This window comes from Martes martes, assembly GCF_963455335.1.
Source record: "Martes martes genome assembly, chromosome: 5".
NCBI lineage: Eukaryota > Metazoa > Chordata > Mammalia > Carnivora > Mustelidae > Martes > Martes martes.
In genome coordinates, this window is record NC_137892.1 from 159,808,370 (window position 1) to 159,833,959 (window position 25,590).

At 47.9% G+C, this 25,590-nt stretch overlaps 2 protein-coding genes across 3 annotated transcripts in view; one reads left to right on the forward strand and one right to left on the reverse strand.

Annotated features, from left to right (window-relative positions):
- MTRR (5-methyltetrahydrofolate-homocysteine methyltransferase reductase) overlaps positions 1 to 14,738 on the reverse strand; it is a 31,635-nt gene extending 16,897 nt beyond the window's left edge. Inside the window, exons 1-6 of one of the 2 annotated variants that reach the window (XM_080804384.1) lie at positions 14,517 to 14,738; positions 12,562 to 12,722; positions 10,674 to 10,827; positions 9,141 to 9,258; positions 6,006 to 6,390; positions 689 to 811 (exon numbers count right to left, since the gene is read on the reverse strand). In XM_080804384.1, coding sequence (XP_080660510.1) covers positions 689 to 811; positions 6,006 to 6,390; positions 9,141 to 9,258; positions 10,674 to 10,827; positions 12,562 to 12,690 — 909 coding nt within the window. In that variant the 5' untranslated portion in view covers positions 12,691 to 12,722; positions 14,517 to 14,738. Of the gene's footprint in view, positions 1 to 688; positions 812 to 6,005; positions 6,391 to 9,140; positions 9,259 to 10,673; positions 10,828 to 12,561; positions 12,723 to 14,452 lie in introns of both variants that reach the window. The other variant, XM_080804385.1, reaches the window with a different exon arrangement.
- A 30-nt stretch (positions 14,739 to 14,768) lies between these two features.
- Positions 14,769 to 25,305, forward strand: FASTKD3 (FAST kinase domains 3). Its single transcript, XM_080804784.1, has 7 exons — positions 14,769 to 14,884; positions 15,778 to 17,251; positions 17,872 to 17,957; positions 21,230 to 21,404; positions 22,523 to 22,592; positions 23,901 to 24,015; positions 24,945 to 25,305. The coding sequence occupies exons 2-7, from the start codon at positions 15,811 to 15,813 to the stop codon at positions 25,041 to 25,043; spliced, it is 1,986 nt and encodes a 661-aa protein (XP_080660910.1). The 5' UTR covers positions 14,769 to 14,884; positions 15,778 to 15,810; the 3' UTR covers positions 25,044 to 25,305.
- The last annotated feature ends 285 nt before the right edge of the window (positions 25,306 to 25,590 follow it).

Sequence of the window (25,590 nt, forward strand, 5' to 3'; positions counted from 1 at the left end):
ATCTACACGCACAGCCCTGACACACCCTTTCCTGCAAGCACAACCCTCTTCCCAGGACCTCCATCAAAATACACAGCTGAGTGACTCTGAAGACAAACTCAAGCTTTACCGAGGTTACGGGATCAGCAGGTGGCTTCTTAACTGAGGCCAGTAGTTTGGGTCAGGGATGGGTTTGTGGACGGAGGTGAGAGGCAGCACGGGAGCCTCCGAAGCTACATGAAAAATGTTTCTACGTAACTATTTTCCTGGGGGCGTGGGGAGCCGGCCATGACTTCTTCTAGAGTCTCAAGGGAATGAGACCACCACTGTGAAAATGAAGCACTGTAGGCCCGTCTGGCCTGAGCTCTACTTCCAGCTACTGGCTGAGCTCGGGTGAGCAGGGGCCTTTCTCAGGACTCCTCTCACACCGAAAATGCTGCTCTGACTCCATCACTCTTCCGCGGCGTACTGAGTAAGGGAGCAATGCTGTTCTTTCAAACTGAGTCACCTGCAGGGTCACTCCTCACGTTAAGCCCCTTCCTGAAGTGGAAAGAACAGCTGTGAGGTGGGGAGGAAAACGAGGGGTCAAGAGTAGAGAGGCCAGAGGTCCTGTAGAGGCGCTCCTCCCTCCCGAGTGGGCGGACTACGACAGCACGCAAGTCTCCGCACCTCCTGACAACAGCGTTGAGAGATAAATTCTGTCACTTACCGAAATGTCCAATTCCACCAGAAGAGTGGTTTTTATGGCATCATTTGTAGTCAGTTGAACTGCCTTTGAAATTGGAACTTGAAAAATCGGATCCACTGAAGTCACAGGTGCTTGGCTTTCCTCCTTGAGAAACAAATGTGATAAAATATTACGAAATGCAATTTTCCATTTTCCTTGCCATCGCTTCACCTAGTGACCAGGTAAGATCAGTAGGATTTTATAAAACGTCCTAGATATTTAAGTATTCTTATCTAAGGCAGATGGCTACAGACATAGGCCTCTCAATCTTTCAGAAGAGACAGCTCATCTGTATCTTAAACTCCTTGACTATCATTTGACTTAAACTCCTTGACTAAATTTCTGGGATATATATATATTGAAAATCACAGATACCAGCATTTTCCTGGAAAGGTCTAAGAGTATTCCAAAATAAACCATGCAAAAGGAGATCATATGCATGCACAATTTCAGGAAGGAGATTCTAAAAAGAAGGACATATTTAGGGTTGGAAGACGCCTGAAGAGAGGTTCACAAGAACCTGCAGAGTGGCGGGCCCTGGCATGGGAATGTTCCACACCTATGTCGGTCCGTACAGGAGCCACTAGCCAGATGTGCCTAAACCCCTGAATTCTTAGTTTTATTTTCATTTATTTGAATTTGCGTGGTCACACGTGGCTAGTAGCTCTTATATCAGATAGCATAGGTCTTGGGAAACCGCAAAGAAACCCAATTCCTTGCACTACTTCTGCTTCTTTTCTAACTTGATGCTTCTAAGTTCTGTTGAAGACACAAACTTACAAAATGCTCATCACTTAATACTAGATAAATGGCTATTGGAAAAACTAGAAAAAAGATCAAACTCAGAGCCTGACAGTCATGACATATGGGGCACTGGGAGATGCCGCCTAAGACCGACCCCAGCAAGGCTGCTGGTAACGTTGTCAGCAGATGGCCCTCAGCTAGCTCACAGTCATCTCAGAGAATGACCTCAGCATTCCAGGTCACACCTCCTTTCAGGGGCAGCCCACATCCAATGGCTCACTGAGGACTATAAAGGCCCAGCCCTTTGCCCCAACTCAGGACAATGTTGAAGGGCCATCCCAGCTCTGGAGAACCCTGTTGAGGCTAGCCGGGCCTTCACTGGGACGCATCACAGCCCACTTCTCACTGTGCCCACTCCTGCTCTGTCCTCTCCATTCCCCAAGATGAGGATCCCAAGGGGATAACCTAAGAAATAATCACACAGTTCGATTCAAAGGAAGCCAGTCTGTGACAGCTGGTGCTAGCACGGTTTCAAGGAAGATGCTACATGGGAGTCTGGAGCTGGATCACCCACCTGGCTGGCAATGAGCACACGACACTGGTGACAGTTGGGAGAGAGGGAGCACAAGGTGACAACAGTGCAGAGCTAAGTGGGATGATGCACCATAAGAGGGAAGGCATTAGAGAGTACGCAGTAGCTGGTGCTTGAGATCTATGGGGAACTGGCACTGATAAGGCCAGCAGAATTGCGGGCATTGCCAGCCTTCCATGATACCTCTCGAAAAAATGCAAAAAACTGAGAAAAATTAATCAACAATCAGGCACTAAGTGTGAAAGCCAGAGCAGCTCTGTAGCACACGAAGAAGCTGCTCGTCTCTGGCCTGCCAGAATGCTAAGACCTGACTCGGACAGGCAAAGAATGGCCTGCTGGCAGCTGGGAGAGGGACATGTGGGTTAAAAATCTTGAATCCCCAGATTTCCTTGAACCTGCTGAGCCTGCACAAGTGACTACTTCTTCCTATGAAGAGCAAGAATTTCCTCCTTGCATTCAGACCTCCGTCCTGCAAGACAGGCCCACATCCCCACTCCTGCAGCCCATCTCCTCTCCCGGCTGCTGGGCCAGTAAGGCTTAAGTCACGACACACCAGACCTCAGATGGGCTGGGCCACCTAAGGCAGGCGAGGGACTACGCTCTGAAGAGAGTGCGGGACACAGCAACCGCACCAGCAAAAACCAGCAACGTGTGCACAAGATGGAATGTTGAGGTCCCGGGCCAACAAGGGTAGAATGTCGACTTGGACAGAGGAATTTTGCTCACTGGGAGCACTATCTCAGGATACTGGCTTTAACACCTTGGCAACAGCCTCTAGAGATGGTTACGAGGCCAAGGAGACAGCAAACGTCCACACTAAATGAGGAAGAACTGTTGACAGTTCCATGGCCAGCACCAAACAACAGGAGTAAAAGGCTCAAAGAAGTGGACAGAGTAGAGCAGATGAAACTATGAAGAACCAAAACCTATCGGATGATGATGCGCCCGGAACGCCCAGAGCACACTCCACTGCCAAGGCCGACAGGACAGTGCTGGTGAGGGGCACCGACATCATGGAGAAGTTCAGGGCTGGCCGCTCTGCTGGCCAGAGCTAACAGACTGGGCCAAGAGTAAGGGGAAAGGCGGACCGCCAAAGAACAGAGGGACGTGGGAGCGCTTAGTCAGCAAAGTCCTGCGGGCTGTTGGAGGGAGGCGTAAGTATCCCAGCAGGAAGGCTGGAGGGGTGGCTGAGCGCAGTGTCCCATGGGTAGGGGAGGTGGTGGGGGAGACTCAGCAACATCGCAGAAGATCGTACTTGGTAAAGTTCTTTCAGGGGTCAACATACACTGGGCCAAGGGGAATGAATACCCAAATACTCCAGGAACTGCTAGAAGAGGGTCCAGTTATGCTGTTACCCAGGAACCCACAGTGTCATCATGAGCCACATACTAGAATGGGACCTATAGGGCCAGGCCATAAACGGGAATCCTGGGCCAGGTCTGGTTCCATGGGTCCACTCAGTTCTTGGCCCGTGGCTAAGGGATGTACAGTGGAGAGGCTAAGAGGAAGCCTCTAAATTTGACACTGTCCTCTCCCCTCACCCAAGTGGAAAGTGAAAAATACACCATCCTGAGGAATGGCAGGTATCAATACTATATCAATACTAACCCTCAAAACGTTCAGGACCAGGGATGGTCTCCATCTAACTCACCAACCTGGTCCCTGCACGCAACCGGGCGGATGCTGGGGGAGGACAATGAACCACAAAGAACACAAGCAGTAGCCTCAGTGACGGCCTCTGCGACGGATGGTTTCCTTTGCTAGAGCGGATTAACATGGCCTCAGGCACAGGGCATGTAGACAGAGTGAGAGGTTGTGCTCTCTTCCATCTCTATCCCTAAAGAGGACCACACGTTCGCTTGGAACAATTTCCATTTACCATTTTGCCACAAGACTGTGTGATAATGCTCCTGCCAGCTGTTTCAAGATAGCCTGAATCGATGCGGAACATCTGGACCTTCAGCAGAGCGTCACGCCAGCCCACGACATTAGGAACATTATGCTACCCACTACCCACTCACACGCAACGTGCAAAGTGGCCAGTGTGTGGGAGTTTCTGGGAAGGCCCAGGCCCTGTGCAGACTGAGAGGGCAGTGCTCTAAGTACAGTTTCCAGGAGTCTGGCAGCCTGAGGCACGTCAGGACGCCCCCTCCAGTACAGGACACACCAGTGCATCTTGTACCTCACGTCCCCTGGAGAGAGGGAGAAGAGCTGGTAGGTGTTTCAGGACCTGCATGCAGCAGCACTTTCCACACCTGGGACGACAGTGCCGACCCAAGCACCAGGTGACACAACAGGCAGCCGGCTGTGAGAGGGGCCCCAAGCAGGAAAAGGCTGTGCGGCAGGTCTGAGCGATGGTATGGACGAGAGCCCCTGCGGCCTGCACCACAAGATCCAGAGACCCCACAGGTTATGAGACACCAGTGCTGGGGAACTGATGCTGTGTGGAGAGGGACTGGCTGAGAGGACATTGAGCCATAACTGCCTGCTCTGCCCAGTGCTGCCTCCTCCTCCCCTTCTCAGTTCCCTAATGTGAGAATCCCAAGAGGATGCCCCCCCCAAATCTTTTACCAACCCCTTATGGTCTAAGCATATCCCTTGAGCAAATGGTCACGAATATGCCTTAACTGGGTGAGATCTTAAATATCTCTCCACCACATTACCAGCAACTGAAGCCTCTTTAATGACGTCTGCCATACCCCAAGTCTTCTCAAGCCCTCCTCCTGAAGCGGCCCGTCAGACAAATCACGTTCCCACGCCTCTGCTACATGCACTGTCCTCGCGGCGTGCAACAGGGCTCTCACCCTGCCCGTGCGCCCCCACCCGCTGTCCAGCCAGAGGCTCACTCCTCACTCCCGTCTGCTCCCAAGCCTGAAAAAATGTACCTATCCTAAGTACCTCACTTATGTAAACAATATGCACCACAATGGAGCGTAAGTGGAAAGCAATAACTGACAGCTGTTTCTATAAACACGTTTGCCTGAATGCTCTAGAAAAACACCACAAGCAGATGTTAAAAAACCATTATCCTATCAGGTGCTGGCCAACAGTTCTAGCGGACTAGAAAGTTGTATTTAAATTGCTTCTAAGTTGTACTTAAATTGCTTCTAAAATGTCTAGCCTTGCTTCATTAAGAGATCAAGAAACAAGAAATCGCAATCCCGCGCCGAGGGGGGGTTTATGGGAGACAGTCCACGGGGAAGCCCACCGTGAGCCACTCTAGAGAAAGAGGGCGCGGCTCCCCCGAAGGACGGGCTGCAGCAGAAACCCATTCACGGCCTGATGGAAGAAGTGTCCGGGCGCCGCACGCTGGCAGCGGTGAGGAGAAGTGAGTTGTTAATCAACTTAATGCTCAAAATTTAGAGACTACTTTAAGGACACTTCTTTCTTTATTAAGAGAAAAATACACCTGACAAAAAAATGACTTACTACAGGGAAAAACCAGTCTGTAAAATGTCACCAAGAAAAAGAATAATCCCCAAAGTGGAGCATCCCAGGGCACCCAGGACACAAAGCCTCTGCTGGAAAAGCGATTCTGCTGTGAGGCAGCACTTCAAGTGCAGCTGAGGTAATTTCCTGAGTGCCCACAACACTCGCCATCACCCGACCCACATCGAAATTGAGAAACAAATTAATTATCGAAAATGACAGAGACACTGAGCTCTTAACTACTCCTGCTTCAAAGACAGAAGTGATGTTATGCAAGCGCTTCTGCCCAGGAAAGCGTTCTCTGGAAGGGGCCAGACAGTAACCATCTGAGGCGCAACCCCACCGCTGTCGCACAGACACAGCCACGGGCCACATGGGGACGGACGCGCAGGCTTGGGTCCCAGGAAGCCTTACTTCGAGGCACGCGGCGGGCCGCATCCGCCCAACAGGCCGGCTGGCGGCCCTCCGACGACGAAGCAGCTCCTCTGGGAAGCGGACGTTCTGCAGCCGGCGGCCCGGGGTGAAAGCACTTACCCGGCCCGGAGACTCGTGCAGGCGCACGTGCAGGTACTCGGGCGGCGCGGCAGGGGTGCTCAGGGCCGCCTGTGAGAGCGGCGGTTCCGAGTGCGTGAGTGAGGACTCGGACTCCGACTCCGCCGCTGGAGCACCTGACCGACTTCCGTCCACTGCATTCTGTCCGCACGCCTCAGAATCCTTTCTCCCCGGATCACCTAATCTCAGAAGTTCAACTTGGGATTCAATGTGTAATAATTCTGGTTTCAGAGGATCCATCCTTCGGGAGGCATTCAGTGCCACCCTGAGAGCGCCAATCCTCTCCGCTTTTCCTCTACTGGATGTAAAATGCTTCGTGAGGGCAGCCCAGAGTCCATCAATCCATGGCTCCACCACAAGTTCTAAACTGGGTTGTTGCAATAAAAAAAGAAAAAAAAAAGCCTAAGTTCTCCATTTAAATACAAAATCAAGGGATAATGGCAGTCTACTTAGCAGAATGCTATGCCAATGTCAAAAACACTAAATATAATGACTATTCAGAATATAAAACATACCTATAATTAAGTTAAAAACATTACAGTGTTTTCGTTAGAACTTCAGCTGTAAAAAAATTGAGAATAGATAAAGGTCAGAACAGAAATGAAGCCATTTCAATAACAGGTAAGAGGAATGGGATTGCTCTTAACTTCCTAAAATATAGTTGGTACTATCTTAAGAAGTTGTAAATTTTTTTTTAAGATTTTATTTATTTATTTGACAGAGATCATAAGTAGGCAGAGAGGCAGGCAGAGAGAGAGGAGAAAGCAGGCTCTCCACGGAGCAGAGAGCGCGATGCGGGGCTCAATCCCAGGACCCCGGAATCATGACCCGAGCTGAAGGCAGAGCCTTTAACCCAATGAGCCATCCAGGCGCCCCAGAAGTTGTAATTTTAAGTAGGCATGTGAAATTCTGATCAGGCTAACAGAACTTATCCCAAATCCAAGCCTACTCTAGTATCACATGATAATACATATGTCAAATGCAACATCATTTCTTCCCCCTAATTTAGTGAATTTTTTTTCCCCTACAGATTAAAATATCACCAAGAAATCCCTCTGGATTAATGCTAGGTATTCTAAGTAAAGAGTTCAAACCTGTAACTGGTTCTGAACATTTCTGATGAAATTTTCAGGGCGTCTGAACACAAGAGAAAGAAAACCTAATATTCCTGTAGGAAAGCTGAATGAATCATAGATAAGTTTTAGAATGTGGTAGTGTATTTACTAATAGACAAAGTAGGGCAAGCCAACAATATCCCCTACATTCCCTGAACGGAGAAACTTTAACTGAACAAGTAAGAAACCATGCATCAGAATCTTGGAAATCACAGCCTCTTCATTTTTAATCACAACTCAAAGGAGGTATCAAGTAAATCCTAATTCATAAAGTTAAATGACAAGAAAAGGCACATTTCAGACTTCTGTCTTATTATGACTCTGGCTAAAATCTCATTAGTACAAATCCATCCTTTAGAGCCTTTGGGAAAGCAAGGACATAAAACTCTGGGCTCAGCAATGACAGCTACGTTTAAAACACCATCTTCGCAGCTCAAAAATATTAAGTCGATAACACCTCCAGTAGGAGAGCTAATGTTCACGGCATACTTACAACAGGGCAAGTATTACTCTAAGAGGACAACCTGCATCAAGTCATCTGTTCCTTCCCAAAATTTTCCACGACACACACTATTATCCCCTCTCACAGACGGAGAAAGCGGACCACACAAGTAAGTAAGACGAACAAGATCTCAGTGCTCCATGAGGGCGGTCGGTTATCAAGGATCTGCATGCAGGCGACTGGGCCCCACTCTGCATCCTTGTCCCCATCAGGGTGGGGGCTGCTACACTACGCCAGGGTATCTCCTCGAAAATAATTTTAGAAGAGGGCAAACTCAAGCAAGGTGGTTAGGCTGAAAATTGAAGAGCTACAGGTTGATGAAAACACTTTCAAGAATTTTAACGCTGGACCCAGTAAACGAACAGGGCAACTGAAAGACTGAAGAGAGGAAAATGTGGACTCAGTGACAGCCCGGTGGGTTCTGGAAGAAGTTAGCAAGCACATGGCTCATACGAGACAATAAATAAAGGCAACACGACTCCGGCAAAAAACAATAAACACAAAAACACACACAAGGAAATCAGCATAAAGGAGACCAGACTGAAGGTGAACACGCGAGGCATTATGGCAGAGCTTCGTCACGATCAACAACGTACACACTGGGCCGTGGGAAAAGACCAGCACATCGCCCTCACAGAGAATGACCGAGAGGAGGGCGGGCTAAGTGGAAAGAGAAGTGTTTCCAGCAGACCCGAGCAAGGCAGTGCTATGCAGAAAAGCATGACATGTGCTGAATTTGTCATCATTCAAAAACAAAGATCAAGTGACTGAGAATATGCACACCAAGTAGGGGGGGAAAAAAAAAAAAAGGTCAGGTGGTCAGCTGGTAAGCTGTCATCTGCTGAAACAGCCAGAGGCTAAACGATAAACTTAGTTGTAGGACAACATCCATTCAATCTCTGAATAAACACATCAAGAGGATTTCAAAGGTGGCACAGAGGGTGAAATACTGAGCTGTAAAACCACCAGTGAACTAACAGAAATAGGAATTATATTTCTGGCTGGCTTGAGGGCAAGCGGCCATTAAGACAGTAAAGAGAGAGCCAAGGCACACAGCGTGCCGGCACGTGAACACTTCTGGCCTGTGCTCACTGCCCGGGATGTAGGGCGTGATGGGCGGCCTCCACGTGAGGACCCGCATCCAGTCCCTGTGTGTGCACGGCAGAAAGCAAACACGCAGGCTATGAAAGTTCCTAAAAAAAATGCGGACTTCTACAAATACCTACACATTTCGTGACAGAGGTAACTATCCCAGAGCATCTTTACAGATTTCTTCTCTTAGCAGAAGCTGGAGGCACTTAAAGTCAACAGAATATGGAAATCAAGCCCTGGCTGATCTTTGGTCCTAGGGCTAAAAAAAGCTAAAAAAAGGAAAATAACTTTCAAAATAAAAGCTTCAGTGCTAAATCAAAAGTCATCAGATTTCATAAACTCACAAGCTTTCATGTAGTACAGAGAGGGGCTGACTGGAAATGTGGAGGGGAAGCACACTGCTCTTACCCCACGCAGTCATCCGCATGGCCAGTGTCATAGAAATGTCTGGCACCCAGCTCCTGAAGTCGCTTGTCAATGACCTTCCCGCCGTTGCAGAAATACGTGTATTCCGAATCACCCAGCCCTAGGGAGCCCAAATGGGTTATGAGTGCACACACAGTAAGGTTTAAATTTAAAGAAGATACACAGAACAAATATTTAAAACAATACCATTCCATGTTCTGATTAATAATGCACACCTTCAAAAAAAAATAATAATAACGCACACCTTCATGTCTCCTGAGGTTTTCCTTGGGTAAATACTAAGTATGCAAATATTTGCCTTCTATTTTACAGTATTACAGTAACAAACCCATCAAAATAGAAACACTTCTCGGCCACTGTTAACAGAAATATTTTCACATTTTTGTTTCCATGAATCTGTGAAAAAACATGGAAATCTTAAAAGAAGAATTAGATAGGTTTAAAAAAAAACCATAGGATCTATATTTGCAAACTTCTGATCTCGGGCAGACAGGTCTGCAAACTACATCCTGTGGGCCAAATACAACTCCTGGACTGTCTTTATCCCCCACTGAGCCACCCAGGTGCCCCCTGGACTGTCTTTATAAAGTCGTGCTGGAACACAGCCAAGCCCATTTGTTCACATAGTTTATGGCAGCTCTCCAGCTGCAACAACAAAGTAGTTGTTACAAAGAACACATGGTCTGCAAAGCCTAAGACAGTTATCATCTGGCCCTTTATTGATTTTACTGACCCCTAATTGAGAGCATAGACAGGTATGTCTGCAACATAATTACTTCCTATATTTCTGTGTTAGGTGAATTAGGAACTCCCATGTTTCCTGGCAAGAAAATGGACTAACATTTTCATACTTGGTTAAAAATTTAAGGTTAAAAGTGTTAATTTCTCAGTTGTTTAATCATCTCCACATACTTTCACAAAAAGAACAGGGTAAGCAATTGTGGTGGGCATGGGGGGGTCCATAAATGGCCTAGAATGGTTGATACCTTTTTTGTGACTAGAATGGTTGATACCTTTTTTGAGGAATTTTTTAAAGCAACACATACATGTTCATTCTTGAAAACAAAAATTAGAAAAAACTTGAATAAAAAAATGTAAATGGGGCGCCTGGTGGCTCAGCCGTTGAGCATCTGCCTTTGGCTCAGGTCATGATCCCAGAGTCCTAGGATCGAGCCCCGCATCGGGCTCCCTGCTCAGCAGGAGGCCTGCTTCTCTCTCTCCCACTCCCCCTGCTTGTGTTCCCTCTTTCACTGCGTCTTTCACTGTCAAATAAATAAAAATCTTAAAAAAAAAATGCTATTCCAGGGGCTCCACAGAGGAGCTGCTATGGGATGGAGACAGGGGAGGCATTCACAGAACACAGGACACCACAGAAATATAAAACATGGAACTATAAAGAGAAAACCAACAACAAAATCTACAGAACTATTTATCATGGTTTTGAAGGATACATTCAGATACCAGAATTAAACCAGGAATAACTGAGGACAGGCAGAGCACAAACACGGTCCATACCCAGTAATCCGTAGCGCAGGTGAGCAAAGAAGTCTCCCGGTAGGGCCTTGTCCTGTATTGCTTTCACGAACTTGCGCGCAGTGTCGGGTGGGTCTCCAGTGCCCGTGGTGGAAACAACCACAACGAGAGGCGCTGTTTCGGTTTTCAGATCATACTACAAAATGAGGACCACGTGTCAGGGATCTACGGCATACATAGTTCTGACCTAACACATCAGCAAGGCAACCAGCTAGGTCTCCTCTATCCAGAGCCAGGCATCTGTGCTGCACGAGGCTTCACAGCACAGAGGATGAGGAGAGGGGAGTGCAAGCGTTACTCCTCAGACACCATGGAACCTGGCCCACTCCTCACCCCCTCCGGATCCTGGGAGCTGGGAATACTGGGGGGGTAAATGGAGACCATCCACAGAAAACTCAGCAACTTACAGGTAAGTTTCTTCACTCTAAGCCTCACCTAATTTAAATATTCCAAACAAAGCACTTCACCGTCTCTATTCCTAACGACTCCATGATCTCTACTGCTCATGTGTATCATTGAATCTGACTGAGGGATTCACTTCTTTTTCATGCTGATACAAGCATTTGAGCTAACACATTACCAGGTGATTCAATGCTTAGAGGAGACAGCACACCCTGTGTAGTGAACTTTTACAGTTTATGTAACTTTGTCTTAAAAAGGACTACCATGACCTAGCAAGTAGACAGCTAGCTGTTTAAACCTGGATCAAGAACTAGAGAAACCAATGAGCTGAGGAGAGCAAACAGGACCGCTAACATGTCTAGTAGTACTCACCCAAGGTTCTAATAGCTGCTGGCCTAGGTGGTGAGGTGAGCCCGAGGGGCCAAATCAGGGCTAGTTATATGGTGCTGACAACTTTTTGTTTATAATAACAGATTCAGATTATATTCTAGCGTGTGGCACCCTCCACACCAACATGGAAGTTGCTGTAGGATTACAGACCAATACCGAAGTTGCTGTAGGATTACAGAAACTGCTGACTGGCGGTATGGTATCCTCCAGGACACTCCCTGGTGGGTGAGTGGCCACACCTGGAGTCATCTTGACCCTGACACATACAGAAACGTGAAGGTTCTCCTATGAGGGGAGTTTATAATTCCCTTGTGCTGCTGACAGTCTAGTCCTTTGAAATACAGATGTGGAAAAGGCCAGAGGAGACTATGAACTTGAGTATACCAGGTATACTGAGGGTAATTTTTAAAGTGTTAGTGGCTAGCACGTCAAGTTGTCCTTATATAAAAAGCTCCTGCTAGTTGCTATGGACTGACTTGTATAAGACAGTAAAATCCGGAAAACTCAATCACACTAACTGAAAGAAGAATACAGATCTGTTACAATCTTACATAACCTAAGGTAGGAATTTCTGCAGAGACTGAGCCTAAAAATAAGCAGTCCCTGCCGTAAAGAAGCTGAATCTTCTCTAGAACCTTCCACTCCTGCTTTAAATTGTAGTCCACAAAAGAACTGCATAGTCCTTTACCTGGAGGAACTCTGACATGAATGGCAAAGTCTTTATTTTGAGGAAATGCAAACGGGGCACTTAGGATTCATGAGTTGGGAAAACACGCACATGCAAGCAAACATCTGTTTAGTTCTCACAGCCAACGAGAAATAAAGGAAGCACTACTACTACCCCTCACAGTTGAGTAGTTACTTGTTTTGGCTTTTGAAACTGTTTGGTCAAATTCAAATGTACTCTTATATGTTAAAAAAATGACAAATCTTAACAAGAGTTGATAAAATAAATTTCTAAGTGTTGAAAGAAAAGGGAGTATGGAGACATTTAGCAGCCTACTTTGCTGTTTAACATCACCTCCCAACCAAAATACTTTGAACATAAACACAGTAAAATCCATGAGTAGCCACTCACCTTATCTGACTCACTAATACAGTGAAGATCTGCAGAAAATCCATGTGCAAATGCTTTTTCACATATTTCTTCTGCTATGGCCTTCGCTTGTCCTTTCTGTGTAGCATAGAGTAACAAAAACCTCCTCATCACCTCACGGCATGTGCTACAGGTTCAACACACTGTGAAACAGAAGAGAGTCAAAAGGATTTTTCTTTGTTCCTAACTGAGGAGTACACCACAGGTATTCTCCCTCACAGTCTTTTTAAAAGACTCCAACAATATCCACACGTGATATGAAACAGACTTCTCTGAGTATGTTAGCCTAATTGTCAGCGAGTCTAAGAAAGAGAATTCATCCAACCAGAGAGAATATAGGAGTAAAGCTCTAAATCCACGGCTCAGAAATCGGATACTGGGGTCCAACTACTCGCACTCGAATCCGGCGTCCATCATTCACGACAGCAGAACTTCAGGCAAGCTTTTCCACTGGTCTGTGCCTCAGCTCCATTACCCTTGAAATGGGGATAACAGTACCACCCCCCCGACAAAGATGTGCCCGCTGTGAAGATCTGAACCATAGCTGAAACACAGCAGTGCTCAATAAATCTGATGTTTTTATGTTAACAAATGTAATGGGGCGCCTGGGCGGCTCAGTCGGCTAAGCACCTGCCTTCAGCTCAGGTCATAAACTCCGAGCCCTGGGATGGAGCCCTGAGTCAGTCTCCCTGCGCAGTGGAGAGTCTGCTTCTCCCTCTTCCTCTACTTGTACGCATGCTCTTGCTCTCAGATGAATAAATGTTTTTTTTTTTTAAGTGTAAAAATTCCATTGGAAGTACACGATTCTGTTCCTACCTGTTCCTAATGCCAAATAAGCTAATCACAGCAGTGACATTAATCAAGCTACATACTAGGCTCTACTTCAGTATCAGATACATACAGATGCGAGTGCACATGTATACATGTACAGAGAGAGAGGACATAATTTCCAATCCACTCAAGCTTAAAATGTTTTTCCTGAAGAGAAAACCAGGAGTAAAACACGGGACTCTCACAGACTTTTTCTATTCTCATCCAGGATCTAAAGCTGGGGCAGTGGGGGGCGCCTGGCTGGCTCAGTCCAGAGTGTGAGACCCTTGATCCCAGGGTGGTGAACTTCCAGCATCCACGCTGGGTGTATAGATTACTCAAGTAAATTAAACTTAAAGAGATAATAATAAAAAAGTAGGGGCAGATTTCAATAAATCAGTATCAAATCCTGGCGTTTGGGAACGGACCATCAGAAGTTTTATGTCCATTGACCAGGTACTTATAGGGATAAATTAAACCACAAAGAAATTAAAAGGATTGTGTTAGATAACACTGAACTCACGGAATGCCCTTATGGAACAGAACACTGCCCGGCCCAGAGCTGGCGTTCAGTAAGTCAGCAGAACGAACGAATAAATGAATGCTACGAAGACAACACGCATTTGGGGCAAAGCGACAACTGTGGAAATGCAGTGATGGAAATGTCACCGCTTACCGTCACCACAGCTAAGGACCTCGAGCTCTTCCTGGGCGCCAGGCACAGCCCCGGGCGCTCCCGAGGAGGAGGAACCCCTCAGGCCCACCACCACCTTACAAAGATCTGTGACCCCCGTTTCTCAGAGGCGGATCCCCGGCACCCGCCCGCACCCGCAAGCGGATAAGCGGGGGAGCAGCAGCCCGGGTGACCCCCGGGGCCGCACCCCTTTCCGACGCTCCCTTGGGACCCCTCGCCCCCCAGTCTAGGGAAGTGTTCGGGACACAGACGCCCACGGAGGCGCCCACAAGGACCTGCGGGGCCCGACCCGCTCCCGGGCGGCGACGGGAGACCCAGGACCCAGTCTCCGGCGCAGCCCGCCCAGCCCGGCTGGGGTTCCTGACGCACCCGTGAGGGCCCAGCCCGGCCGCGAGAGGGACGTGCGGGCCCAAAGGCCGGTGCCTTCCCCCACCTGTACCGCCTCCCCGCGGGCTCCAACTGGACCGGCAGAACGCCCGGGGAACCGCAGCCAGCGGCGTCACCTGACCGTGCCCAGCCGGAAACACCCGGGGAAAGAGGGGGAACGCGAGCCTGCTCCCGCGCAGCGCGCTCCGTCACGGCGCACACCTTTCTAGCGCCCAAGACCCATAAGGAGCTCGGGAAGGAACCGAGCCAATCACAGCGCTCCGGGCGCGGGCGTGGCCTTCTCCCTGCGCTTGCGCCGGGCTGCTGGGGGTGGGGCGTCCGCTACGGAATGCGCGTACGGAGGCCCACGAGGTTCCGCGGGCTCGGCGCCGCTCGGAGCTGCCGCGGTCTGAGCGCCGTAGGTGTCCCAGCGCGGTAGGTGTCCCGGCCCAGCGTACGTGAGCCCGCGGCGCTGCCGAGGTGTCCGTGTTGCCGTGGCCCGCCCGCTCCTCTCCCGCCGCCGCCCCTGCACGCCCCGGGCTGGAGCGCAGGTTCCCCGGTCGCCGGGTTTACAGGCGCCCGGCGCGTGGGGTCCTTTCACTCTTAGGAAGACGCGGTTCCTGGGGCGCCGCGTCCCTTCTGGCCTGCACACTCGTGTCCCTAAGTCCCACGCGAGCGTTTAGGTGGACACGGAACTCTCACCTTCCCCCTTCGTGCCCTGCATCGTTTCACTTCTTTCAAGTCTGCCTTTTTCCCCCTGGCCAGACTAGACCCCGTTCTTCCTCGGCCCTGGCCGGATCTTTACTTCGAAAGGAAAGCGACGCCCCGGGCGTTTTCCGCGTGTTTGAGCCTTGCTTTGCGTTGATCTCTACGAATTTGGGCCGTTTTACCGTTGCTCCTTTTGGGTGTGTTTTATCAAACGCAGTGCTGTCAGCCAACACGCAGGAGGCGTGTTCAGGGTGTAGACCGCCCGAGTGTGAGTCCCAGCTCTGCCACGGATGAGCTGTGCAAACCGGATAAAATAACCTTTTGGGGCTCAGTTTTCTCATCTGTAAAATGAGTAGAAGTACTTGGTGCCTCGTGTGGTGAGGGTGATGCTCTACCGGTAAAGCGGGGGGAGGGGGGAGGATGCCAGGGAGCGGTGAGTATCAGTCTTAGATGCCAGCCGCTTTTCCAAGCTGCGGATGCAGAGACTGATGTTTGGGTACTTGTGTTTATGAATCACTTGTCACCAGTACTCCTGCTCTGTTTCTTAAGCATTCATTCTTAAGGATTCATGTTGGGTTATGCTCCATATGTATTTGACCGTGTCTTTCTATTTCCTTTAGTTGTAAATCAAGAAGAGCGGAGAATCTGATGGCATGGCCTTAATTACCTTGTGGAGGAACCTTTGCCATTTGTCTGATTTTCGGATCCACGGAGCTCTGGCCACTCTGAAAAACCATCCTGTAATTCATGTTCACAAGACAGCCGAGGAGCGTCTGTGTCCGTGGTTCTGTTCGCCACAGTCTGAGCCTCTTGGGGTCAGGTTCCATCATGGCTGTTGTAAAAACTTCCATTCAGAAAATGGAAATGACCTTCATCCGGTTGGTGAGCCGGTGTTCTCCCAAGCACATGACTGGGATAGGCCTGAACAAAGTCTTAGAAGTGTGGATGAGCAGACATTTTACAGGAGACTAAACAGCTTCACATCCTCGGAAGAAGTGTTGAGTTTTATAAGCTGCAAACTGCAAACTTTGCCTGATACTCTAGCAGCAAGCGCCTTACAGCGGATTTGTGAAGTGGAGAGAAAAGATGGTGATGAAAAGCTGCCAAAAGAAATACTAAAGAACCGTGTCTTTCAGGCGCTGTGCATTCAGTGTGAACAGGAACCCTCAGGTCTGCCAGACACGGTTTTGGTGACCACTTTGCAAGCTCTGACTCTGTTGCATGTGGATACCCACAGTAGCTTGGTTCTGAGCCTGGTGGCAGAATGCCAGCGTCGCCTCAAAGCGGGCGGCCTGGAAGTCCACAGTCTTTGTATTCTTGGGGAAAGTCTGATCAAACTGCAGGGGCCGGGCTGCACGACGCTAGAACTGGTGATATGTCAGCTGAAAAGGGAAAAGTTGGAAGAATTTACCCCTGAGGATATCGTGGCTCTTTACAGAATCCTGCAGGCTTGTACTGAAAAAGTGGGCCAACACCAAGCTTTTCTTAATAAGCTAAACAACTTTTCTCTGTCCGTAGTTTACAGCTTGAGTCCGACATCGATGAGCCAAATCCTCAGTGCCCTGGTGGTTCTTGATCAAACCCAGGCACTTCCTCTGGTTATAAAATTGGGAAAATATGTTGTGAGGCATATCCCTCGTTTTACTAGTGAAGAGCTCAGAAAAGTCTTAGAGGCTTTCATATACTTTGGGCACAACGACAGATTTTTTACAAAAGCCCTCGAGCAGCATGTAGCCTCGGTGTGTCTCACTTTGGATCCTGAGGTTGTCAGCAAGGTCACCGAGTACTGCAGTAGGAAGCGGATTCTTTCAAAACCGATCCTCGATGCCGTGGCAGAAACCTTTGTTTGCCGATCGGAAAAATTTTCACCTCATCAGATCTCTGAGTTAATCGAACCATTTGGAAAACTCAATTACTTGCCCCCGAATGCCTCTGCTTTCTTTAGAAAGCTAGAAAACACGTTGCTCACTCATTTCAATTATTTTCCACCCAAAACACTACTGAAAATTCTCCATTCGTGTTCACTAATTGAATGCCATCCAGTCAACTTCATGGCAAAAATATTCAGCCCCTATTTTCTTCAAAAGCTGCAAGGTGGGTTGGTTATAACTTTGAGTGGGGAAATTAACCCCAGAACCTGTGAGGTTTTTGAGGCGCCTATCTGCCCATACACTGAGCAATGTGCCCCTCTTTCCTCTTCTGTAATGACCTTATTAAGAGTGTCAGGTGCAAATCAAAACACAGAGTTCCGGGATGGTGGAATACACACAGGGAAAACAGTTCGGGTCGACAGACTGCCAGCCTGAGTCTTGTGGGATGACGTGGCCCCGGCCATAGTCACTACGTGTCAGAAGCTGTGGGGGCAACTGGAGACTTCCCGGTTTTGAAAGGCTGGTGTCGGTCATCTCAATGGATGGCCACCCAGACATGTCAGGTGTCCACGTCTCCAGTTCAAGGGACTCCGTACTGATTTTAACATACCTGTTTCTTTTAATTATATTTTGTCGTTTGGAGCTTGAGTTCCTTGGAAGTTAAAATGAGATCGCACGGATGGCAAGAGTACTTAACTCTGACACGTTCTTCTGCCAGGGTCGTTTAAAAGTACGTTACTTCCGGAGTGGTTAGTGCCCGTTGTATGTTCCTGGATGTTCCTTTCTGTCATCACACAGACCAAAATCCAAATGTAACCACAGCCGGAACACTTTTTATTTCAGGTGAAGACTCATATTTGGACAGACTGAGCCTCGCACAGCTGACCCAACTGTTCTTAACCTCAGTCCTCGAATGCCCTTTCTATAAGGTAAGAGCAAGAGCCGTGCTGCCTTATTCCGCCGTGGGGCCAGCTTTCTTTTGTGTCCCCACCCCCAGTCTTTGAAGCTTGTCCTCTTTTGATCTGTCTCAGTAACCACATCAGAAAGCAGGACGTTCACTCACTTGGAGTTACTTGCCACCAGGTGACCTTTTCTTTGATAAATTGGCCCCATTGCTGTCGTCTTGTCTTTGAAGGACCGTTTCCTGCTGGGGGGTGTCTTGGAAGATTTCGTCAAGTGCCGCAGTCAGAGCACCCCTAGATTCCCTCCGAGGGCTTCAAAGGGCTTTAGCGCTCCCCACAGCCCTTGGATACAAAAGTGCGGATCTCTGGACCGTGCAAATCCTAAATGATTGCAAGTACATTTTTAAGCCAGACCAGAAATTTCACTCTTCTCTGTTTAGTTTAGGTGCAGGTTGTGCTTCCTGTCTAGTCCTCTAGAGAGTCACTGTCCTGACTTAATCAGCCCCGTGTGTGGGATCCCAGATGGCATCTCCAGACTTGCTCATTTTGCCTGGTCCTCCGGGCCACACTGAATCACCTTTAAGAATAGCTCATTTCAGGGACGCCTGGGTGGCTCAGTGGGTTAAAGCCTCTGCCTTCTGCTCAGGTCATGATCTCAGGGTCCTGGGATCGAGCCCTGCATCAGGCTCTCTGCTCGGCAGGGAGTCTGCTTCCCTCTCTCTCTCTCTGCCTGCCTCTCTGCCTGGTTGTGATCTCTCTCTCTGTGTCAAATAAATAAAATCTTTTTAAAAAAAAAAAAGCTCATTTCAGAGTAAGGTGTAAGAATGGAGATACCACTATTTTCTTCTTCTTTTTTTTTTAAGATTTTATTTACGTATTTGACGGAGGGAGCAGGGAGAGCACAAGCAGCGGGAGCAGCAGCGGGAGAGGGAGAAGCAGGCTCCCCACCCCAATGCGGGGCCCCATCCCAGGATCCCAGGATCATGACCGGAGCCGAAGGCAGAGGCTTAACCGACTGAGCCACCCCCATGCCCCCCCCCCCACCCCGCGCCAACTATTTGTGTAAAGCAGCTTCAACATTGCTAAGGCACGTTGAGAGCAATGACTTACCCCAGCCTCCTTCCATCCCTGAAGGAGCGGAGTTGACAGCAGTTTTTATGTCCAAATGGACACAAGGGCACGAACACTATCCTGGTTTCTCTGTTGCCTTGGAATGGGGCTACCGCAAGGACAGTGTGCGTCTATGTATACGCAGTACATCCTGGACATTCCTTGGGGACAGTACACAAAGGTGAAGTGCACTCTTTTTAAGAATGGCATGCCATTTCCAGATATTTATCCTATTCCATCATTGTTGGACTCGCAGGTTTTCCCGCAGTGTTTCTCTCCGTCAGCGGGCTGCAGTAAACATTCTTTTTCTTTTTTTTTTTTAAAGATTTTATTTATTTATTTGTCAGAGAGAGTGAACACAGGCAGACAGAGTGGCAGGCAGAGGCAGAGGGAGAAGCAGGCTCCCTGCTGAGCAAGGAGCCCGATGCGGGACTCGATCCCAGGACACTGGGATCATGACCTGAGCCGAAGGCAGCCGCTTAACCAACTGAGCCACCCAGGCGTCCCTGCAGTAAACATTCTTACGTGTCCTTCCCTCCTGGGGCCTTTTTGCTTTTCGATCTAGAGACTAGATTCCTGAAAGTGAGATGACTGAGTTACCCACACAATTGTTGGCCCTGATGGCTGTAGATATCCCTTCCCCGGCCGTGGCCCTGCCTCTCTGTTGCTGGGTGTTATAAGTCCTTTAATTGTTACCACTGGACTCCATGAAGACGACTGCTGTGTCACATGTTTAAATTGCATTTTCATGAGCAGTAACGAGTTGAACATATTTCCACAGCGCTTCCTGGTCATTTACATTTGCTATGAATCCTCTTGCTACCTCTTGACTCACGGTTCCTGTTCGGTGGTTTGTCCTTTTTTTCTTTGTCTCATCCTAGAACACATTGTGAGACGGAGGTATTAGTTCCTGTGTATCTGTGTATGTTGTACATATTTTTTCCTGGTTTGTAGTTCTTTCTTTTTTTTTTTTAAGATTTTATTTATTTATTTGACAGAGAGAGAGATCACAAGTAGGCAGAGAGGCAGGCAGAGAGGGGGTGGGGGAAGCAGGCTCCCCACTGAGCAGAGAGCCCGATGCAGGGCTTGATCCCAGGACGCTGAGATCATGACCTGAGCTGAAGGCAGAGGCTTAACCCATGGAGCCACCCAGGTGCCCTCCTGGTTTGTAATTCTTAATTTTTACTTTTTTTTTTTTTTTTTTTTTTTTTTGAGAGGTTGCGTGTGTGCATGTGCGTGGTGCGGGGGAGGAGCAGATGCAGAGAGAGAGGGAGAGGGAGAAACCTAACCAGACCCCACACTGAACACAGCCTGCGGCGGCGGGCTCCATCTCAGGACCCTGAGACCCTAAGCTGAAAATCAACAGTTGGATGCTTAATTGACTAGCCACCCAGGTGCCCCTATAGTTCTTACTTTTTAATTTTAGTTTAATATTGTTTATGGTATCTTTTTACTATATAAAAATTTTTAAGTATTTTGTAGTAAAATCTATCCATCTTTTAAGGTTTCTTCTCTCACTGAGAATATTTTACCTGTCCTAAGGTAGTATAAATATTTTTCTAAATTTTCAAAAGTATCATTTCCCTTTTTGTATCTAGCTCTTTAACTCACCTGGAATTTATGATAGTCCACAGTGCATGCGGAACTCTCATTTAGCTCGTTCCCAGGTGGATTACCAGTTGCAACATTGACTACATAGCTATCCTTTTTTCCCTGATTTGAAATGTCACCTTTTTCATATTGTCCTCTATTGAAAACATGAGTGTCCTCAATGCCCTTAAAGTAATTCCAAGAGTTCCAAAGATGTTTCTGGAGCTGTAATAGCATTGTTGTTCTGTCCCTCCCTTTCTTTCTGTGACCATTGACTACTTTTATTTATTTTATTTTTTTTTAAAGATGATATTTATTTATTTGATAGAGAGAGAGAGGGATCACAAGTACACAAAGAGGCAGGCAGAGAGAGAGGGGGAAGCAGGCTCCCTGCTGAGCAGAGAGCCTGACATGAGGCTTGATCCTAGGACCCTGGGATCATGACCTGAGCCGAAGGCAGAGGCTTTAACCCACTGAGCCACCCAGGCGCCCCCACTGACTACTTTTAAAACACATTTGTAAGATGTATTGAACTATTGGATTTATTTTCTTGTTTTGTATTGTTCTTCCTTTCTCATATTTAAACATCCAATTTTTAGGGTCAGAAGCTTCTTCCTAAATATCGAGTGAGATCATTTCTTACTCCGTGTTCTTCCCTGGAGACGCCTATGGATTTCCAGCTTTACAAATCTGTGAAGATTGGACTGGTTGACCTTTTGGGAGCAAGATCGTATTTTGCTCCGAAAGTGTTAACGCCGTATTGTTACACAATAGGTAAGTAGTAGGGGGTTTGCTGTGCCTTACCAGCCTCGGCATGCTTTCCTCTTTGGGAATCTGTGGGATTTAGTCGCCCCTGCAAGGTCTGGAAATGTAGCAGAGGTGGCCCGTCCCTGAGGGCAGATTGGAACACGGGGTGGGGGTAGGGCGGTGCGTTCCAGACAGTCAGGGGAGTCCCATGTGGTAGCGGAATGTCTTTGGGCAGAGTAACCTTTCTCTGCTTGCTTCTTTTCTGTAAAATGAGTGTAAGAAGCACAGTGACCCAGACTTGTGTAAGGACCAAGGGAGAGTGTAGAGTAATACCGGGAATGTAGTACCCGTGGCTACTTAAGTTTCCATCAACTTCGATTGAAAACCCATCCACCGTTCAGTCCTTGGTTGCCTGAGCCACACATCAAGCACTTAAACACCCAGGAGGCTGGTGGATGCCGTGGTGGACAGCAAAGGTGAAAACACGTGCTTCGTAACAGAAAGTTCTGTTGCACGGGGCTGACCAGAGAGTTCACGTTCTTATGCCCGTCACGGTTTTTTTTCTTAATTAACGAGTAAAAGAAAATCAGCTCAAAGGCGACAGTGTCTTACCGGCTTCAGGTGATCATAGCTCACCTTCTTCACACGGGCTCTTCCTACAGAAGGAATGGCAGGACGTCAGAGGGAAGGAGGCGGCGGTCCGCTGCGCCCAGCGACCACGCATCAGGGTGCAGGAGGCGTGGCTCTGGGAGGCTCTGGGAGCCACAGTGAGAAAAGTTTTGACTTGCGGAGGTTATACTCATGCTTCGCTTAAAGGGCTTCCTTCACTCTCCGGGTTGAAGGATTCCCGCCACTTTCTGCAGAAGGAGGAGAAAGGCGAGGTTCTTGTCAAGCTCGGTATCTAGAGGACTCCACTCCTGGTTTTCTCATGGCGGAGCCTCCTTAACTTAAGGCTGACTTGGGTGATTGTAGAGCTGGTTAAAGTGAAATTCTCACCATGGTCTGGTGTGGTCATTACTTCGCAGACTTCAGCGCAGCTGGTCCATCGCAGTGTGGAAGAATTCAGAACAGAGGGAGGAGGAGGACAGGCACGTAGTGTTTGTGAGGGTATCACACGGAGAATGTTTCCTTTCTTCTCTCACCAGATGTTGAAATTAAATTAGACGAAGAAGGATTAGTACTGCCATTTACAGTCGATGAAGATGTGCATAAGAGGTAAAGGAAACTGGTGTGGTTTGCTGTGGTGAGACTTGGCGGGCTTGGTAACCGATGCTGTTTTCCCGGGGTTGGAGAGTAGACGAGGTTCTAGAAGTGAAGACACTGGCATGCAACATCCCGACTGTGGAAATTCCGTGTAACATAGGCATTAATGTTAGTAAACTTGAGAGCCGTTTCAACACAGGAAAGGATAGCACACCTGTGAGTTACTGAAAATAATGCTGACACATAGGAATAACCGAATCCCAAGTAAATCCTTGCCACTAAGAATATATAAGTATTTTGGATTGTCTTAAAAATTAAATTTCTCCCTCTTATCAGGTAAAGGGCTAGTATCCAAAACCTGTAAAGAACTCCTCAAACTCAACACACACAAAACAGATAATCATGTCAAAAAATGGGCAGAAGACATGAACAGACGTTTCTCCAAAGAAGACATCCAGATGGCCAACAGACCCATGAAAAAATGTTCAGCATCACTCGGCATCAGGGAAATACAAATCAAAACCACACTGAGATACCACCTCACACCAGTCAGAATGGCTAAAATTAACAAGTCAGGAAAGGACAGATGTTGGCAAGGCTGCGGAGAAAGGGGAACCTTCCTACACTGTTGGTGGGAATGCAAGTGGTGCAGCCACTCTGGAAAATAGGAGGTTCCTTAAGACGATAAAAATAGAGCTACCCTATGGCCCACTAACCGCCCTATTAGGTATTTACCCAAAGGATGCAAACGTAGTGATCCAAAGGGGCACGTGCACTCGAATGTTCATAGCAACAATGTCCACAAAAGCCAAACTATGGGGAGAGCCCAGATGCCCACCAGCAGATGAATGGATAAAGAAGATGTGGTCTGTATAAATACAATGGAATATTACTCAGCCATCAGAAAGGATGACCATTCACAACGTGGCTGGAGCTAGAGCATGTTATGCTAAGCGAAATAAGTCAACCAGAGAAAGACAAATACTGTATGATTTCACTCATGTGGAATTTAAGAAACAAATGAGCAGATGAACATAGGGGAAGCAGGGGGAAAGAGGGAGGCAAACCATAAGAGATTCTTAACCGGAGAACAAACTGAGGGTTGCTGGGGGGGTAGGGGGGGTAGGGGGACAGGGTAACTGGGTAACTGGGTGATGGGCATTAAGGGGCGCACTCAATGTAATGAGCACTGGGAGCACGCAACTGGGGAGTCCCTGGCCTCTACCTCTGAAACTAATAATACACTGTTAACGAAACTGAATTTAAATAAAGAATTTTGAAAAACAATAAAAAATTAAGTTTCTCGCTCCAATTTTTCAGGGTAGCGCTGTGCATTGATGATCCAAACAGGTTTTCTCTGAATACCAAACACTTACTGGGAAAGGAAGCCATGAAACAGAGACACCTGCGCCTGCTTGGCTTCCGCGTGGTGCAGGTAGGACTTCTCCGGGTGCCTTTGCTCCGAAAGCAGTTGCTGCTTGTGATTTGCTTTTTCCACGGTGCTAGGTGGCCCCAGTGGACACCCAGAATCTTACATCTAGTTTAAATGCCAACTTTGTTCATTAGGCTTAATCTCTGTATGTATATCTGAAATATAGAACATTCACACCTTCTGTCCCTGTATTCTCCATGAGCTATGCTAACTTCTGCTTCTAGAGTTTCTAAATTGTTAGAATATCTGTTTTGCTTTTGTTTCCCCCTGATTCAACGGGTGAGAATAGACGAGAGGACCCATTAAATCCAGGATCTTCGCCCACCCTTGTGCCTCAGCCCTTGTTCACGGTTGCGTCAGCAGCGGCCCTCCAGGGGCTCCTGCGAGGAAGGTGCCTGGGGCTGCCCAGTGTCTGCTGACCTATCTGGTCCCTTTCCCACGCCGTGTTTCAGCTGCGTCCCTAGACGGATGTTCTCAAGCCCGCACCCCACTGCATGTCCAGAGCCTTTATTTTTCATTCACCGCTCACGGGAGAAAGCGAGAAGCCCTCTGCACCTGAGCGTTCAGGCCCACCGCCCTGAGCTCCACGGCCCCTTTCCCACCCCCCATGACCCCACAGGCTCTCCTGCTGCCCTTGCTGCCTCCCCCATCAGACTGGACCCTGCTGCTCTGAGTATCCATGATCTGGCTCCAGCTGCGCTCCCGCCGGCCCTAGAGCACCATTGTTCCCGAGTGTTCTGGCTCCCGGAGCCCCAACTATGTGCCAACTGTGTGCCAGCTGCTGTCGGAGACCCTGGGGCCACACAACAAAGGGCTGTGAGCCTCGCCTCCTGGGAGCCTGCACACTGCCAAGGGGGTTCAGGAAACCAGGACACCAAGGTGACTTCACAACATGACCCATTATGATGTCTTTTATTTCCCTCCATTTACAGATCCCCTATTATGAGATTGAGTTGCTAAACTCAAGAGTGGAACTGGTGGAGTATTTACAAAGAAAACTATTTCCTCAAAAGGTGGGCGTTCGTTGGTAACAGGAAGGAAGACTGGCTTTAGAACTCAGAAGAACTGGTGTTTCGTGGGACTCAGGACAAAACCAGAGCGAACGTTGTGAATTAGCTGTTTGTTCATGGACTGTGGTGATCTGGAAAGGGTCTAGTTTTCCTTATACTGTGTATACACTTACCAGTGGTAAATTTAAAATAAATTTTTATTTTTATTTAATACTTTTAGAGGGACTTTTATACATGAAGCAATTAGTCGAGTACAATAAAGGAATGTAATGAGTGTCCTTTTAAATCTTTGTTTTATGGTGGTTACTTGCTAACTGAAAATATTTCCTTTTGAGACCTTTGCTTCCTCTTGTAACAAGCATAAGGAAGAAATCTTGTCTGTTTCCCTCTTTCTGCTTTGTTAGAGGCAGTGGTACGTGGTCAGGAGAAAGAACAGTGGAAAAGAGACTAGGACTATGCATAGAAATGGAAAATGACAGAATTAGGCAGAAATAACCCTTTAGTCAATAAGAGAATGTTTTCCATTGGAAATGGAGCTATTTGTCCCCTTTCTAAGGTGTAAAAATGT

Coding starts and splice junctions, on each gene's coding strand:
- FASTKD3 (XM_080804784.1), top strand. CDS start 15,811: ATGGCCTTAATTACCTTGTGGAGGAACCTTTGCCATTTGTCTGATTTT. Junction 17,252..17,871: donor TTTTCTTCAAAAGCTGCAAG/GTGGGTTGGTTA, acceptor TTTTTATTTCAG/GTGAAGACTCATATTTGGAC. Junction 24,016..24,944: donor TTGGCTTCCGCGTGGTGCAG/GTAGGACTTCTC, acceptor CTCCATTTACAG/ATCCCCTATTATGAGATTGA.